The sequence below is a fragment of the Bufo bufo genome, chromosome 2, assembly GCF_905171765.1.
Source record: "Bufo bufo chromosome 2, aBufBuf1.1, whole genome shotgun sequence".
Lineage (NCBI taxonomy): Eukaryota > Metazoa > Chordata > Amphibia > Anura > Bufonidae > Bufo > Bufo bufo.
This window is the reverse complement of record NC_053390.1, coordinates 776,021,217-776,039,585: the sequence shown is the minus strand read 5'-3', so window position 1 is coordinate 776,039,585 and position 18,369 is coordinate 776,021,217. Positions and strand designations below refer to the sequence as shown.

The 18,369-nt window shown below is 44.4% G+C and overlaps 1 protein-coding gene across 1 annotated transcript in view; it reads right to left on the bottom strand.

The window, feature by feature from the left end:
* The window catches only part of STK32B (serine/threonine kinase 32B), a 305,645-nt gene that overhangs the window by 163,050 nt on the left and 124,226 nt on the right, over positions 1–18,369 (bottom strand). The window contains exon 5 of the mRNA XM_040420568.1: positions 192–229. Within this exon, the coding sequence (XP_040276502.1) occupies positions 192–229 (38 nt within the window). The remainder of the gene's footprint in view (positions 1–191; positions 230–18,369) is intronic.

Genomic DNA, 18,369 nt, shown 5'->3' with positions numbered 1-18,369 from the left:
AGATGATATTACCTGTGAGCCACTGGATATAGTTGTACTGTATTCACTATTAAGGGTGAAAGAAGTTTGAATGTATCCAGTAATGGTCCAAGCTTTATAGAAAACCAGTAAACCCCTTTAGACAAAACATATTTGAGCAGTACAAGTATACGGGCCATTCGCATATAGCACTGACAATAGAGTTTACTTACCATGTTCATCCAGCAGGATGTTATCTGGCTTGATATCCCTGTAAGAAAAAGAGCAATGGCTGTGATATAATATATTAATATACAGTTCATTTTAATCTATCTATCTCATATCTATCTATCTATCTATCTATCTATCTATCTATCCATTATAAACATTGTTATTCTGGTGAATTTCAGCTGTGTTTAGGATGGCTTTCCATGTTGCAGTGTGTGAACTTGGCCTTTAAGGGATTTGGTCATGAAAACAAAACCTGTCCATATGCTCTATTAGGCCTCTTGCACACGAACGTATTTTCTTTCCGTGTCCGTTAGTTAGTTTTAGCAAAAAAAAAAGGGAGGTACTTTGTGTGCATTCCGTTCCGTATGTCCGTATTTCTGTTCCAAAAAAAAATAGAACATGTCCAATTATTGTCTGCATTACGGACAAGTATAGTACTGTTCTATTAGGGGCCAGCTGTTTCGTTTCGCAAAATACGCAATGCACATGGACGTCATCCGTATTTTTTGCAGATCCGTTTTTTGCGGACCGCAAAATAGATACGGTCGTGTGCATGAGGCCTTAGCTATACGGATGTCATAGTGGGTCCCATCCGGGACGTCTTGCAAACAGGATATAGGCAGATCACAGACCAGGGACCAACAGAGTACTTTATTACATGTGTAATAAATGAACATGACAGTAAAGACATGCAGATTAGGCAATAGTGGTAGAACTACCACATAGCCAAGTGCACCGGCAGACCAGAGGCAAAACCCAGAGGGCGGAGAGCCAGTGAACCCCGTTCTTCACAGAGCCCCTGGTTGTGGGGATGAACTGGGGTGAGGGCTCACTGGTCGCATCTCCAGGAAGGTCCCGGTACACACACTTGGCTGCTACCTGCGGAGAACCACGCTGGTGCAAGCACCAGCGGAACAGACAACAAAACTGGAACCCAAGCAAACACAGGACATGAAGCAGTCAACAAACGGGAACCAGCACAGAAGCAGATGCATGGACCCCAAGCGGAATGGAAGCATTGCGGTCACAGGCAGAGTTGCACACAGATTAGATGTTCTCCCTCCGGAGAACCCAGGGACGCTCTCACTAAGGCAGGACATACACAGGAACAGATGCAGTAAAGCACTGCAGGACAGACAAGGAACAGACTAAATCAGAAGCAGGAGGCACTGCCAGGCTGGACAAAGGACAGGATCAGAAGCAGTTTAGCACTGACAGGCTATCAGACGCAGTTAGAGCACTGCTAGGCTAGACATGGAACAGAGTAGATCAAGGCACAGAACAGGTACTGAAGATCAGACAAGGACATAACATCAACAAGATCACAGGACAGGTAAAGAAGAACAGACACAGCAGATGGCAAACCCCCTGGGTCAGCAGCAAGGGGCTACACCCAACAAGACACAGGAAAGAACTGACCCACAGCCCCACAGCTCACAGGTAGAAATAGCTGCATAACGAGGGAACCTGATAAGCCACAACCAGGCCCAGATCAGGAAAAGTTAACCCATCAGGAGTACCAGAACCATAGAAAATACAATCCCAAGTGGATCCAAACTCAGTTCCTGTTCACACAAGGCCGCAGCCAGCACGCATCACGGAACCAGCATACATGGAAACACCCACAGCCAGTACACAAAGCGCATGCAGACAGCCATCACGGGAACAGTGACAGGAACCACAGAGAAACAGACACAGGAAGACACAAACACAGGCCACAGTTCCCACACAACACCGCAGCCAACACGCAGTGCCAAGCAACCAGCTTACACAGGTGTCAGCCTGCAGCCAGTACACGAGGGTGCCTGCAGCCAGCCTACACGGCAACAGCGACAAGAACTGCACCGAGATGCAGACACAGGGAGTACACACATTCACAGGCAACAGTTCACACAAGACACCGCAGCCAGCATGCAGCCCCAAGCAACCAGCATACACAGGAGTCAGCCTGCAGCCAGTACGCAAGAGAGCATGCAGCCAGCCTACACGGCCACAACTTTCACAGTGAACCGCACCGTGAGACCATCACTCAGAACCTCCTTACAGGCTAAGGACACCTTTGGGGCAAATTTTTTAATGATTGCATTTTATTCATATTGGCCTATAAATCATTTTTTTTTCAATTAGTCTTTATGAAAAATGTTCAACTGTTTTGAGATACAATGGTTAAAAAATGAGTCTGTTTGCAGAGTATCACTTCAGCTGACGGCTCATGTGAAGCCTTATCTGTGATCTCCTGACCTTATAAACATACATTTAAGCCATATTGTTATCTTTTTGATGAGATTTTAGCTATAATGAGTGTTTATGAGGTCAGGAGATCAGCTATAAGGCTTCACATGAGCTGTCAGCTGACGGGACTCAGGAGCAACAGTCTGCAAATAGACACATTTTTTAACCCTTTTTTCTCAAAAACTGCTGAACACGCTTAATAAAGACCAATTGAAAATAATTTTTTTGTCAACTTTCTTTAATGAGCCATAATGAATGTGCTCCATCTACTAACACATTTCTCTTATACACTGAGGAGGACATTTCTGGCTGCTTCCAAATCAAAGGTGTATATGGCTCCAATATGAAAGGATGATCATAAGACTTGTTTGCATCTTATTTAAGTATCCCAAAAAATTGCAATAGGACAAGAAAAGTACAAGTGACACCATGTCTGTGATGCACAAATAAGAGTCTTCTAATGTTTTTCACCCATGTGCCCAAAGAGAGGCACTGCGATCCTGCAATGTCAACTTTAATGAAAACCTTAGCTGTCTTAAAAAAAAACATATATTATGTGGTATAGATACATGTTTTTTTATAAATGGGCAGTTAATGGCAGATGTGTGCAGCTGTATAGCCATAGTGTTTTCCTAACCTATTATAATTTAACATTTGTACAAACCAGTGGCAGACACTATTACACTCAGTAAAATTCCTTTAATCCAACATTAATAGGACCCGATGGGTGATGTATTACCAGATAGTTTGGGTTATTGGCCGGTCAGAGAAAAGTATATAAATGTACTCAAAAAGAGCAGTTTTTTTTATGGCACTTTTGTTGCACTTCTGTAGTTTGGGGACGTTTTTGGCAACTGACGTTTGTAGCAGTAAAAACATCAGCTCCAGATGTCAGGTTTAGGCTACATGCACACGACCATGCCGTTTTTTGCGGTCCGTATACCTGCCTATTCTTGTCCGCAAAACGAACAAGAATAGGACATGCTATATTTTTTTTACCGATGCGGACAGCACACGGAGTGCTGTCCGCATCTTTTGCGGCCCCATTGAAGTGAATAGGTCCGCATCCGAGCCGCAAAAACTGCGGCTCGGATGCGGACCCGAAAAACGGTCGTGTGCATGAGGCCTTCTGGGGAATGTGAAATGCAGGTCACACAAGTGTTTTTTGCTACTGCCGTTTTTGTAAACTCTGTGGTATTTTTAGGTCTCATGTATATAAAAAAAAACTGTGAGCAGTTTCTACTGTATGAAGTTTTTTAATTGTTTAAATTGTGTTTTTCAACATGCCTGATGCAGATAGGAAAATTTCTAGTGCTCCTACATGCAGGACCAGGAATCTAATAGATGCATTTACAGTATACGAGCAGCTTGTTACATCACCAACCAGAGGAGATGACAATCTAGATATAATATTTAGAGATGAGGGAAGTTCTTGAAAATTTGATTTGGCTGCTTCGCCAAATTTTACCCAAAAATTTGCTTTGTGGCTAACTACTTCGTCACGAAGAGCATTTCTTCGTAAGTAGTGGGTGCAACAACAGGGAGCAGCAATTGCGCAGCTTCCCGTCATTGTACCCCTCAGATGCCCCGTTCATCGCAGATCGCGGCATCTGACATTAATATTAATGTCTATAATAATAAATAAAATCGTTCTTACCTCATCCATTTGATTGCAAAGAGCCCACCTACGCATCCCACGTGGTGCATGATGAGGTAATCACATCGGCCGGCCTGTTGACGTCATACAACACTGTGCAAGAGATTTTGCGTGGGATCTTCAATCAAGATGGCGGCGGGCTCTTCGCACTCAAATGGATGAGGTGAGCATTTTTTTTTTACCACAAAGCAAATTCGGTTTTGCAGCAAATCTAATTTTCCCTGAACTTCGGATCAAAGTCCACTTCAGATAGTTCGATTCGCTCAACACTAATAGTATTCACTAATGGGAATCTGGTGTCAGAGGTTAATGTGGAAGAAAGTCTAAGTTTCAATGATCATCAGTGTTTATGGTTTGCTATAAAAACCAACTTGGAACAATCCTACCCTACAACCAAAGTATTAGACTTTGCAAAGACTAACTTCAAGGAAATGGGGGAGTGTTCCAAAAAGGAATTAAAAGGTTGAGATAACACAGTAAGAGCGGGCGCCCAGTGGACACTATTAAAAGTGGCCAACTTAAAGGCAAATAAACTATATGGTTGAGCAAATTTAGCTTCTGACCATAGATCCAAAGTCGATTTGTTAAAATTTTTTGTTTGTAATACTGTTTCTGTACAGCATTTACAATGTATTGGGTCTGTGTAGGAAAACTTTGTCTTGTGCGAAGTTGCGCAAGACTTCGGTGAATGACTTAGACATTCCTATCTGCATAGTCCAAAGTCAGCTTGGTACCAAAGCCGACTTCGGATTCCTATTTTAAAATGTTTTTAAATCCACAGATAGGAATACCAAAGTCATTTACCAAAGTTTTGCGCAACTTTGGACGAGATAAAGTTTTCCTACACGGAGCAAATACATTGTGAATGCTGTATGGAAACAGCATTACAAAGTTTTTTAACTAATCGACTTTAGATCTGTGATCAGAAGCTCAATTCGCTCAACCCTACTGATTAGCAAGCGTAAAGGGAAGAAGAAACTACTATGGTTTACTAGAGAAGTAAGTAATATAGTTAAAAAAAAAAGTCTGCATATAGGAGGTATAAAGTCTCTAGAAGTGTATGTGACAGAGCTGTATAAAATTAGACAGAAGGAAGCCAAACATACTATCAAGGCTGCCAAGGCATCCAAGGAAGCAGAAATGGCCAAATCTAATAAGAAAGGAGATGAAAACTTCTTCAGGTATATTAGTGATAGAAAGAAGAAAAACTGTGGGACTACTAAAATTAGAAATGGGGAAAATAACTATGTTGATGGGGATAAGGCTTTGACTGACCAATAGAATAGTTAATTTTGGTTCAGTATTTTCAGTAGGAAGCTCTCAGAATCGTGACTTGTATGGGCATGGCAGTCCCAGTAGTTGTAAGAGTTTTGTTTAACCAGTCCCTCTTAACAGGTGATATTCCTGAAGATGTTGTGCCCATCCACAAGAAGGGTAGAAGAGAGGAAGCTGGAAACTACAGACCAGTGAGCTTAACATCTGCAGTAGTAAAAATAATGAAAACCCTCCTAAAAAAAAAGAAGATAATTGACCACCTAAAAACCAACAACTTATTGAACCCAAAACAGCATGGCTTTACTGAGGGCCAATCATGTCAAACTAATCTTATTGATTTCTTTGACTATGTCACAAAAATGTTGGATAAAGGAGGTGCCGTGGATATTGCCTACATGGATTTTAGCAAAGCCTTTGATACAGTGCCACATAAAGAGCTGATAGATAAATTACTGAAGATTGGACTTAAAGGGGTATTCCCATCTCATTGATCCTATTTTAATTTGTTATAGAAGTGCCTGTGAGCATTTTTGTAATTATATTCTTTTAGCAAATCCCTACCTATCTTGGAAAAAATCTTTCAATCCTACCCCACTGTTGTCTTCTGGTATCCACTAGATACGGCCACCGCTTGTGTGCAGCATCAGTGGGCCGCACCTGCGTAGAACACATTTTCTTCCCCCGGTCGGGCCGCGTATTGCTGTCTCGAACGTGTACGCCACCACGCATGCGCCATGGTGACTTCTTCCTGGTCAGTATAGTACAGAGCTGCGAACGCGCATGCTGCCCCGCACGCTGCTGCGCACGCGCAATGGTGACTTCTTCCTGGCCGAGTATAGTACAGAGACGCGCATGCTCTGTATGCAGCGCAGCTCTGTTCTATACTCGGCCAGGAAGAACTCCCCATTGTGCATGCGCGGCTGTGTGCGCGTTCACGGCTCTGTACTATACTGGCCAGGAAGAAGTCACCATGGCGCATGCGCGGCGGCGTGCACGTTCAAGACAGCGATTTGCGGCCCGGCCGGGACAAGCCTTTAATCAAGCTCACTAAGCCCGCCCAGCCTCACAAGCCGGAAACCAGGAAGTGAACAGCGCAGCTCACGCCAGGTGAGTATGAAATTGTTAGATGGGACAACTTCTTTAATCCTTGGATAGTTCAGTGGATCCACAGTTGGATAGATATCAGAGTGTTCTTCTGGGGAGAGACAAGTCACAAGTGGTGTACCTCTAAGAGCCATCCTGGGTCCTATTCTGTTTAATATCTTTGTAGGCGACAGACATAGGGTCCATTCACACGTCCGTAGCGTGTTTTGCGGATCCGCAAAACACGGACACCGGCAATGTGCGTTCCGCATTTTGTGGACCGCACATCGCCGTCACTAATAGAATATGCCTATTCTTGTCCACAATTGCGGACAAGAATAGGACATGTTCTATTTTTTTCGGGAACGAAATTGCGGACCCTGAAGTCTGCAATTCCGTATCCGGGCAGCACATCGTGCGGCCCCATAGAAATGAATGGGTCCGCAATTCCGTTCCGCAAAATTTGGAACGAAATTGCGGACGTGTGAATGGGGCCATAGGAGAAGATTTGGTAGGTAAGGTTACTGAAAAAGTGGTTGACGTGTGGAACAAACGTCCAGGAGATGTGGTTGGGAAATCTTCAGTAAGTGTATTTAAAAATGTCTGAGATAAACACTTGTTTATCCTAATATAAAAATATATAATATAAGGGCAGACTATATGGACCAGGTGATAATTTTCTATGTAAAAAAACAAAAAACAACCAGAGCAAAATCATGTGTGTAGTGACCCTTAGAAACACCATGTCAAGCCACTCTACAGGAAGTTTACTTCTTGTGTTTAAAGGGAATGTTCACCACTGGGGACCTTTTCTGCAGATCTTCCAGCATGGGTGACATGCAGGACTGGGACAAGGTCCTCCACCAACAGAGGCTGAGCTGCCCAAGTGCTGTGCTGCTGCCTGCGCTGTTCCTGGCCTCCAGAGGGCGCACATGTGACCTGACAGCGTACAGCGCGTCAGGTCCAAGTGCGCGCTGTACGCAGCCAGTCAGGCAAGCACTGAGCAGAGACCAGAGCAGCGGAGTGGCCGAGCCAGGAGGCGGAGCGGGGATGGAGCGCGTAAGTCAGAGCCAAGTGCTCACTACTCCCTCCGTCCTCCAGCGCGCCCAGCAGGCGCGGCAGCAGCAGCGACGTGGTCAGTGGCCTGCCTGCCGCCCAGAGGCTGGGGAGCTGGCCTACGCCCTGAGGCTGGAGCCTCCCCAGCCTCTGTGTCGGCCCGGCCCTGGTGACATGTGACTGCTGTGTCCAGTGATAGGCTGCAGTGGTCATGTGCCCTGCATCAAACCAGATGTTGACGTGGGAAGACTTGGGTGTGGGACCCCAGACTTGAAGAGTCGGCCATGAATAGAGCGTCCAGAGGATCTGGTAAATGATTAACACGGTGGGAGGGAATCATGAACAATTCTTTTAAGTGTACGTTGCTTTTTGAGTTCTCCATGTGCTTTCTCTTACATTTTACGTCATATTTGCCAGAACTTTATGCAGGAGAAGAGTCTATTTTGTTTCCTCGTGTGTTTTTTTATTTTCAGTAATAAGTCATTATGCGTCTGTATCCAATCCTTACCAAACGCAATTAAAGCTAGGGGAAAAATTAGCAGATTGGAAATATGTAGGAAGGAACCATATTGTGTTTGTTTGGCATTAATATCACTTAACTTGTAAAATAATTCTCAGTTAATATGCTTGCAGAGCTCATTCTTCAGCTTCCTGCCGCTAGAAAATAGCAATGTATAATACATCTCAATTGTAACAATGAGCGTTTTACAGGCACGGGCGCCTGATGTAGGAGTGGGGTTCTGTCAAGCTGAGAGTCTGGATAAAGCAATTACATAAATGATCGCAGAGTCTCCAGTCTCGAATAACTCAGCGGTGCATGTATTTAAAGCAGCACACTCCAGAAATGGAGATAAAATGAAGCGATAGGTGTAAAGGGGGTGAACATTGTACTCCAATGCAGGTAGAGAGACTGCTTCACTTTGAAAGACTGTTTAAAGGAGTTTCATGATATTGGTGACTTATCCTCAGGATAGGTCATCATTATCAGATAGGTGGAGACTGGAGAGTCCAACTCCCGACACCCCTGTTGATCAGCTATTTGAAGGGACCACAGCACCCATGGGAATACTACGTCCTTTTCAGTGTTCACCGACACACGGTCTAGATTCCTCTCCCATTCAAGTGAATTGTACTAACAACTGTAATCTCACTGCACCATCACTACTGAGGATGCAGCACTTCAAACAGCTGAACCGTTCAGTCACTTCAGGGTACGGCCACAGATTTTTACAGCAAAATTTTTACTCCGAATTTCACCCAATTTGGGTGTTAATTTGGTGCCGTCAGGTCAAAGTGGTGGCCACATCGTAAGCTGACACCCAGTGGACTTGTTGACTTCTTTCTTCCAGAAACAGCGCCGCACCTGTCCACAGGTTCTGTGTGTGGTATTGCAGCTCAACCCCAGTCATGTTAATGAAACTGAGCTGCAATACCAGACACAACCTGTTGAAAAGTGTGGTGTCGTTTCTGGAAGAAAGATGAAACCAGCCTTGTTCTTCAAATCTTGGATAGCCCCTTTAAAAATGTCTGACTTTTCCTTAGGAAAGATCATCAATATCGGATCAATGGGGGTTTGACTCCTGGCACTCCCCCCCTGATCAATAGAGTAGGGCCTGCAGAGCTTAGACAAACACAGTGGGTTCTACCTAGGCCTGTGATATCACATCCATCAGTCACATGGGTTTAAATGGGATGGAGCTGCAATACCAAACCAGTCTACAATGTATGGCGCTGTGCTTGGTATAATAGGAAGAGGCCATACCACTAGCCTGAATGCTGTGGTTTCTTCAAACAGCAAATATCAATATTTCAGTCCTGGAAACTGTGGATGAGATTTCTTAAAATCTCATCTTTTTTGTAGGTACTGTAAAATGCTAAGGATTTAACAAACGCAAATTTGAGCTAGCAAATCTGTTCCATGTTTATGTACCCATATTGTGTATTGTAATTGGTTTGTATATATGATGTAAATGCATTGTGGGGACAATGTATTAAGGCTGGTGTTTGTTAGATATAGCTGGAGAGCAGTCTGAAGTTAAGACTGTCTGAAGGTCTGTGTGAAGACAACGCTCACCTGAGGCCCATGTGACAACGCTGACCTGAGGCCTAAGGCCTAATCAGGTCCCCGGCTTGGCATCCAATCCTAGAGCTAGGCTGGGGATTTAAGTTTTGCTTTTCAGCCATTGCATAGCTGGTTATTGCGTATGTATCCTAGCTCTGTGCTTTGTACCTTAGAAAGACCTCTGTGTACTGACTGTGGCTAGTTTCTGGATTAACGTCCCATCTGCTGAATTAGCTTCTTCTGATTCTCCTTGTATACTGACCGTGGCTAGTTTCTGGAGTAACCCCTTGTCTGCTGAATTGGCTTCTTCTGATTCTCCTTGTATTCTGAGCATGGCTAATTTCTGGATTAACTGCTCGTCTGCTGATTTAGTTTCTTCTGATTCTCCTGGTATAATGACCGTGGCTATTTTCTGGATTAACCTCTGGCCTGCTGAATTGGTTTCTTCGGATTCTTCTTCTGACCATGGTGGTTTCTTGGATTAACCCTTTGTGTGCTGTTTGGGCTTTTTCAGATTATGACCCTGCTAGTCTACCTCTCTTTGCTCCCTGGCTATTCTGGTAGGTATGCTTCTAGCAAGCTTGCACCTGTATTCTGCCACCTTACTTTGCAGATGTAACCTGGGTCACTAGCAGCCAAGTCCATCCAGCCTTGCTGCAGGCTCTGGTGAAAGGGAATGCCTTAGCTTCCTATTAATAATAGGGGTTAAGGAACACTGGTGCAGCCAGCCACTAGCGCAGGGGCAACACATGAGGTGCACGATGGACCGATGAGGGGCCAAATAATAACACACAGTTCATCAGTTTGCTCATGGTTAGCAGAAAGCCTCCCTGGGCTGGCAGCACAGTGTTGAGGTGGACAGCACGAAATCCTCCGGGGCACGCTCTGTGGTAGGGAAGCATCAGCCAAGATGGTGGTTCAGGTGCCCTTGATGTTAGGGGTGCTTAGGGTGCTTGTTGCGGCTGAGTCCCTTGATGGTTTTTGTCGTGACACCAGTACCGTTAATGGTGGTACAACCAATGGTAGTAATAATGAAGTAGGCAGTGGTAAGATACAACTCACAACTTTTACTTAGGTTGACTTTGGTTGCAGCAGTACAGAATACAGTATCTTGTTGGTTTTAGAGTTAATCTGCAAGTCCACTGTTCCTAGGCTTTCTTAGGCCTGATTTAAGCTTAGCCGGATATTTTCTGTATCAGTGTAATTTGGTGAGCTGGCCGGAGGCTATGGTATCCTTCACCTGAATATTCCAAAGGTCCTTGATGCCTGATTTGTGGCTTTTATCCTTTGGATGTTTAAGTCTTTTCTTTTGTCCCTTTCTGGACTAAACTTTCATCATAGCAGAAGTGCTGGATCTGCACTCTCTCACTCTCAGCAGACTGACTAATCACTGATCTGCCCCGTCCTGTCTCACTAGGCCTGAACTAGGTATATATATAAGACCTAAGCTTTATCCCCATCTAGTGGTGGGATTCATAAATTACACCTAAACTGCCTGGTAACAGGGATTTTGCAGATAAATTAGTACAAAGTCACATAATACAGCATAATACAATTTTTAGGGTAAAAAGTGCTTTTAAGCAGTGCCCACACACGTGTAGTGGGACGCTGCACTGGTAGCGGATCAAGGGTTTGCTAGTTGTGGTTTTGGATTGTGATCATAGTATTTTTGTACAAGTTATGTTCTAGAATGTTTAGGTAATAGTGCCACCTAGAGTGAACTGCAACCACTAAGCTTTTGTGCCTTATATGAAAAATTGTAACCATCAGGTGTTTATGTGCCAATGCTGTGTGAAGAAAGATAAATAAAAAATCAATACAGACTGCCACTGGTTCTATAACCCTATGCAGGAGGGTGTATAATCAGAGTGCCACTTATCCTCCTCAGATGCCGCTGTCAATATGCAGTACGCAGCCCTGCAGGGTGAGCGAATGTGAGGTCACGGTTAATAGGCAAAACGATGGTTGCTCTTGGTACTCACAGCTTTTATATACCCTGGGCAGGCGTACAGCAGTGATGGAGAGGTTGGCACATGGATCCTCTGGGGCACTCTCTGTGTACAGGGACCAGGCCAGGTGGTAGGTGAGGTGCCCTAGGTGTTGTAGGTTTAGTGTGCCTGTGGCAAGATCCCTTAAAGTTCGTGACGCCAGTGCCGGTAACGGTGGCACACCGATTTCTTGCAGTAATAAATGAGGAACACAAGTTGCAGTGAACCAAAACTTATTTTTACTGAACAAGTTAACTATTTACAGTCTTTTGGTCAGTTCCACAGGTTAAAAGTTGTGACAGGCAGGCTTTACATCAAATGGCAGGCACAATGTTCTTGCAAGATACTCAGAGGGTTAAAACACTTACAGATCAGGCTGCACTTCTCCTCAGATCCTGTCTGTCTTTATCCCAAGGCCCGTATGCCCTATTGCTGGCTTTATCCTTGGTTAGGGAAAACTTCCTCTCGTATATGACTCCTTGCTTTCATTATATCCTTCTGCCCTTCAGCTCTCTGTTTGGCTGGAACAAGCTTGGCTCTGCACTGTACTTTTCTAGGAACTTGGTTTCTCAGGAGGCAGACTCTTCTCCTGGTGCAACTTCTGAGCTTCTTTTGCTCAGGAACCCTCAGGCATGCTAGACTGTACTAACTAACCTCCTGGAATATACTGCACTAAGACTTTCCTGTCTGAGCCTAACTATTTATACTAGGGGGTGCCCTAGCTCCCTCTACAGCTTGGGAGGAGAAACTACACCCCTAACAGGCCTGGTACACAGGAATTAACATGGCATTACAATGTAATACAAAACACATTTCTCCCACAGGAGGTGGGAGCAACATAACCCTTAGTAGTGCCCACCTTTACGTAGTGGGACACTACAAATAGCAACCACAGCATCTGTGGGGGTTAGACAGAGGGAGGAGGCTTCCGCTGCCCTGCAATTGAGCCCCAGCCACAAAATCACAGGGCTTTGATTGGTTGCTATGGTGGCCAGGGGTCTTGTGAAGGCTCCCACGCCTGTCAAAGTGAGCTGCCTGCAAAGCTATGGCCTGCAATATTATTCTATTACAATCTATGGTACAACCAATCACAAGATCACATGTAATTGTTGACATTCGTGCCTGAGTGCCATTGTACTTTCTAAATTGTTATCTCCCTGATTTCAAATGTGCATTACCACCTGTATTTCATTATTTATATTGTTACAATAAAAATTTATTTGAAAAGAAAAAAGAAAAGAATTCCCCTAAGGGGATCAAAAAAATACTGTAAAAAACATAAAAAAAAGTTTTTAAAGATATAAAAAAAATAAAGTATTAAAATTTCAAATGAACCCAATTTTCCCAATTTTAAACATAAAAATTAACAATAGAAAATAATCATAATAGGTATTGCCGTGTCCAAAAATATCCAAACCAATGAAATATAAAAATATTTATTGTGCGCGGTGAACGTTGTAAAGAAAAAATAAATTCTCAATTTGCTGTTTTCGGTCACATTGTTCCCCCTCCCCCAAATAAATTAAAGAAAACATAAATATGACGATGCCAAAATTATTTTTTTAAGGTTTTTTACTTTTTCAAAGTAGTAAAACATAATAGAAGCTAAAAAATGTAATATCAATTACGTACTGACCCACACAATAAGGTTGTCATGTAATTTTTAGCACATAGTGTACACTGTAAAAACAAACCCCCAAAAAACAGGGGGGAGGTTGCATTTTTTTATTTTTTCACTCCACAAAGAATTTTATCCTGTTTTCCAGTACAAAGTATGATTAGGTTTCATGCACACGACCGTGGTTTTTGTCCGCATCTGGTGCGCATTCAGATTTGGATCCATTTACTTCAATGGGGCTGTAAAAGATGCGGAAAGCTCACTGTGTGCTGTCCGCATCTGTATATTCCTTCTGCGGCACCTGCAAAAAAAAAGAACATGTCCAATTCTTGTCTGTTTTACGGACAAGGATAAGACTGTTCTATAGAGAGCAGAACGTTCTGCTCCACAAAATGTGGAACGCACATGGCTGTTATCTATGCGTTTTTGCGAACCACAAAAACACTAGTGGTCATGTGCATGATCCCGAATTAAATGGTGTGATTAAAAATACAACTGGTCCTGCAAACAATGAACCCTTAGGGCTCATGCACACAAACGTATTTTCTTTCCGTGTCGTTCCATTTTTTGGCGGACCATATGCGGACCCATTCACTTCAATGGGTCCGCAAAAAAAATTGAAGTTACATTCCGTGTGCATTCCGTTTCTGTGTATTTCCGTTCTGCAAAAAATAGAACATGTCCTGTTATTGTCCACATTACGGACAAGGATAGGACTGTTCTATGAAGGGCTAATTGTTCCGTTCCACAAAATACGGAATGCACACTGACGTCATCCATATTTTTTGCGGATCCGTTTTTTCCGGACCGCAAAATACATACGGTCGTGTGCATGAGCCCTAATACGGCTATGTGAACATTTTAAATGTTATGGCTCTTGGAAGGCAGGAAGGAAAAAACTCAAATGCAAAAATGGAAATTGTCCAGGTCCTTAAGTGTTTATTGGGGAAACATTCAACCCCGCTCTTGAGAAATTGAGACCCTAAAATCCAACATACACACGTTTTCTTGCATAACTCTATAATTGGTGTTATTTAGCCCTGTTATAAATAACCATTTCTTGATGAGAGTCATTATACTTTCAAATGGAGGAGCCAGGTCTTAATTTCCACCACTTGATATTTCTTCTTCCAGCATGTATTAAAACACAAAGGATATATTAATTGGGACAAGAGGCTCTCAGCTGTATGAAATGGAAAACGTGAAGTGCATAGAATTAATCCTATTCTTAAATGGAAAATAATGCTGCAATTTTCCCTAAGGCCTCATGCACGCGACCGTTGTGTGTTTTGCAGTCCGCAAACCGCGGATCCGCAAAACACCGATGGCGTCTGTGTGCGTTCCGCAAATTTGCAGGCCGGCACGGACAGCCTTTAATATAACTGCCTATTCTTGTCCGCAAAGCGTGGACAAGAATAGGACATGTTATATTTTTGCAGGGCCACGGAACGGAGCAACGGATGCGGACAGCACACGGAGTGCTGTCCGCATCTTTTGCGGCCCCATTGAAGTGAATGGGTCCGCATCCGAGCCGCTAAAACTGCGGCTCAGGTGCGGACCAAAACAACGGCCGTGTGCATGAGGCCTTAATCATCTGAAAACATGTAGGGACATTTATTAAACTGGTGTAAAGTAGAACTGGCTTAGTTGCCCATAGCAACCAATCAGATTCCACCTTTCATTTTCCAAAGGAGCTGTCAAAAATAAAAGGTGGAATCTGATTGGTTGCTATGGGCAACTAAGCCAGTTCTACTTTACATCAGTTTGATAAATGACCCCAATTGTTTTGGTCCCATTGGGAGATAAATGTTTAGATTTTTTTCGTGAAAATGTAATGTCCAATCTACATCTTTTGTGAATTGCACATGGACCCATTAATTAGGGTGACCACGTGTCCCGGTTTGCCCGGGATCGTCCCGTAATTTACGTTTTTGTCCCGTGTCCCGGGAGCCTTCAAACCGGGACAATAGAGAGTCCCGGAATCAACTGCCTGCCAGACTGGATTTGAGTGGCGTCGCCAGGGGGGGGCCACGGCCCCCCCTACATCATGCTGTGCCCCCCCATGTGCCCCCCCAACTAAAATGCCCCCCCAAGTGAGCCGCCGCCGCCGGGCACAGGGAGATGAGCGCTTCCATTGCGCTCATCTCCTTAGTAATCTGCCTGTGCCAGCGGAGGTGCAGGGGAGGGAGAGGCGTGTCCCTTTCCCTTCCTCTGATAGGCTGCAGGCACTAGGCCGGCAGCCTATCAGAGGCCGGCGAAGGCGGGGCGATGACGTCATCGCACCGCCCGAGCCTTACAGCGCGGGACACAGGAAGAGTCTGCATCGCATCGCTGACACTGAGGTAAGTATAAGTGGTTTTTTTTGTTGTTTTTTTTTTTTTACAATAGTGTTACTGGCATTGGGGGGGCTTATTACAATGGGGGGACTTATTACAATGGGGGGGCTTATTACAATGGGGGGGCTTAATACTGGCACATGATGGGGGGGCTTAATACTGGCACATGATGATGGGGGGGCTTAATACTGGCACATGATGATGGGGGGACTTAATACTGGCACATCATGGGGGGCTTAATACTGGCAAGTGATGGGGGGGCTTAATACTGGCACGTAATGGGGGGCTTATTACAAGCACGTAATGGGGGGCTTATTGCTGGCACGTAATGGGGGGGCTTATTACTGACACGTAATGAGGGGCTTATTACTGGCACGTAATGGGGGGCTTATTACTGGCACGTAATGGGGGGGCTTATTACTGGCACGTGATGGGGGGCTTATTACTGGCACGTAATGGGGGGGCCTATTACTGGCACGTGATGGGGGGCTTATTACTGGCACGTGATGGGGGGCTTATTACTGGCACGTGATGGGGGGCTTATTACTGGCACGTGATGGGGCTCTTGTTACTGGCACATTGGGGGGCTCTTGTTACTGGCAGTGGCACGTTATTGAGGGCACTTATTACTGGCACATTATTGGTGGGCACTATAGGGGCATCTACTGAGGCCACAAAGAAGGGGTGTTTTATATGGGGGGCTCTGTACAGTAGCATTTTATACTGGGACACATTATGGTGGGTACTATGGAGAAGGGGAGACAGGAGTACTATGGAGTCATCTACGGGGGGCACTAAGAAGGGGTATTTTATACTTGCAAATTATGGGGGACACTGAGGGCATCTACTGGGGCACGATATATGGGGCATTTTATACTGGTACATTATGGGGGGCACTAGCAGGAAGGGGGGAGAGGAGCACTATGGAGCCATTTACTGGGGCACTATATAGGGGTATTTTATACTGGCACATTATGGGGGACATTAGCTCAACTGGGGGCATTACAAGGGGGTATGTTTTGCACATTATAAAGAGAATTCTTTCTACTGGGGGGCATTATGGTGGGTTTTATTACTCCCCCATGGTATGACCCCCTAGTAGCAGCACCAGCCTCTCCCTGCTCTGCTATCCCTCTGCCCCTTCTCCAAATCCTTATTATGAAATCTTTCTCATTAGGATAAAACACAACATCAGCTCCGCCGAGCCCCCGGCCAAAGTGTTGAAGTGGCGTCCGAGATCCCCAAGGGCCAAGCCAAGTAACTGTAAGTGTTCATGTGAAATATGCTTTTTTTATATATGTACACTCCTGTGAGAGGCGGGGAGGGAGATCTGTGGATGACACTGTTATAGGGAGGGAGATCTGTGGATGACACTGTTATAGGGAGGGAGATCTGTGGATGACACTGTTATAGGGAGGGAGATCTGTGGATGACACTGTTATGGAGGGGGAAATGGGGATGACACTGTCATGGGGTGGATCTGGGGATGACACATATAGCATAAGATGCTATATACGGTATGTGGCATCCACAGATCCCCCCCATAGCAGTGTCATCCACAGATCCCCCTCTCTATAAAAGGGGATTAAGAGATGTCTAACACATTAAAAATATGACCTGTTTTAGGTAGCCAGTGATTGTGTGCAGGGCACAATCACAAATTACTGAACAATGCACAGGCAGTTATGTTTATAGCAATCTCAAGCATAACTTCGATGCAATGAACTTGCCAGCGTAAGTACAAAGTACGCCGCTGTCACTAAGTGACTTAATTTTTTTTAAAAAGTATCAAAAATCATATTTTTTGGGGAGTGGACATGGGTGCGGGGGGGCCGGGGCGGGTGTCCCTGAATGGCAGTTTGGAAATGTGGTCACCCTACCATTAATTTATATTGGATGTCATTTGTGTGCTGTCCAGGCCACAAATAATAGAACATGTCCTATTCTTGCCATTTTGCGGCCAAGAATTGGCTTTTCAACAGTAGGTCCCACAAAAATTGTGGGATGTATAAGGACGACATCCTTATAATGCAGATCTGCAAAACGGATGCGGCGGCTTTAATAAAAGTGTCTCTCCATTTCTTCCAGGGGGATCCAGCCAGTCCCCTCTCCTCTTACTAAAGTCATTCTATGGTAAACAAGCAAAAAAAAAACTAATTTAAATTTAGAAAAATCATGTTGATATGAATACATCCCAAAATGTTTTTAAGGAGCAGTAATTTCCTAATATGAAAAAATGGAGGCTAAAGTACTTTACTATAGATTTCACCCCCCATTGTCTGATATGAGAGCACCTTGCTCCATGATAGGAAATTCACCTTAAGTGGCAGCAAGACTGATAGAGTCTCTCATCTTTACTTCTTAGTCTTGGTAATAAAACTTTAAAAGTGTGAATAAGTAAAGCTTTCCTACTGACAGGATGAAGAAAGTTTATTCCAAACTTGTGAATTTTAATTTAAAGTGTGCCGACAAGGTGTGAAAATGTTCATGAGCTTTGAGAGGATCATCTGCTCCGGGCACCATGAAGAGAACCTTAGATCGATAAAGTTAATAATAAACATAATCCAAGGTGTGACGAATACAGTACCCTCCGACTGACGTCGGACTTCAAATACGTAGAGCCAGCGTGATACGGTATAGTCACTGGTTACCAAGGCGTGACGTTACGCCGTCCCTGAGGAGCAGGTAAGGAGAGAAGGCATGAAAATGGTTAATTTCTCCCAAGAGATAGGTGTCTGGCAGCGGCTCTGGCTAGTTTCACGTGTGCGGCACACTCTCTGGCCGGCTGTTCCGTCATAGAATGCCGGCAATCGTCCGGACAAGAATCGTTGCATGGCTGGATCTCTACAGGACCTCATTATAGTCAACGGGGT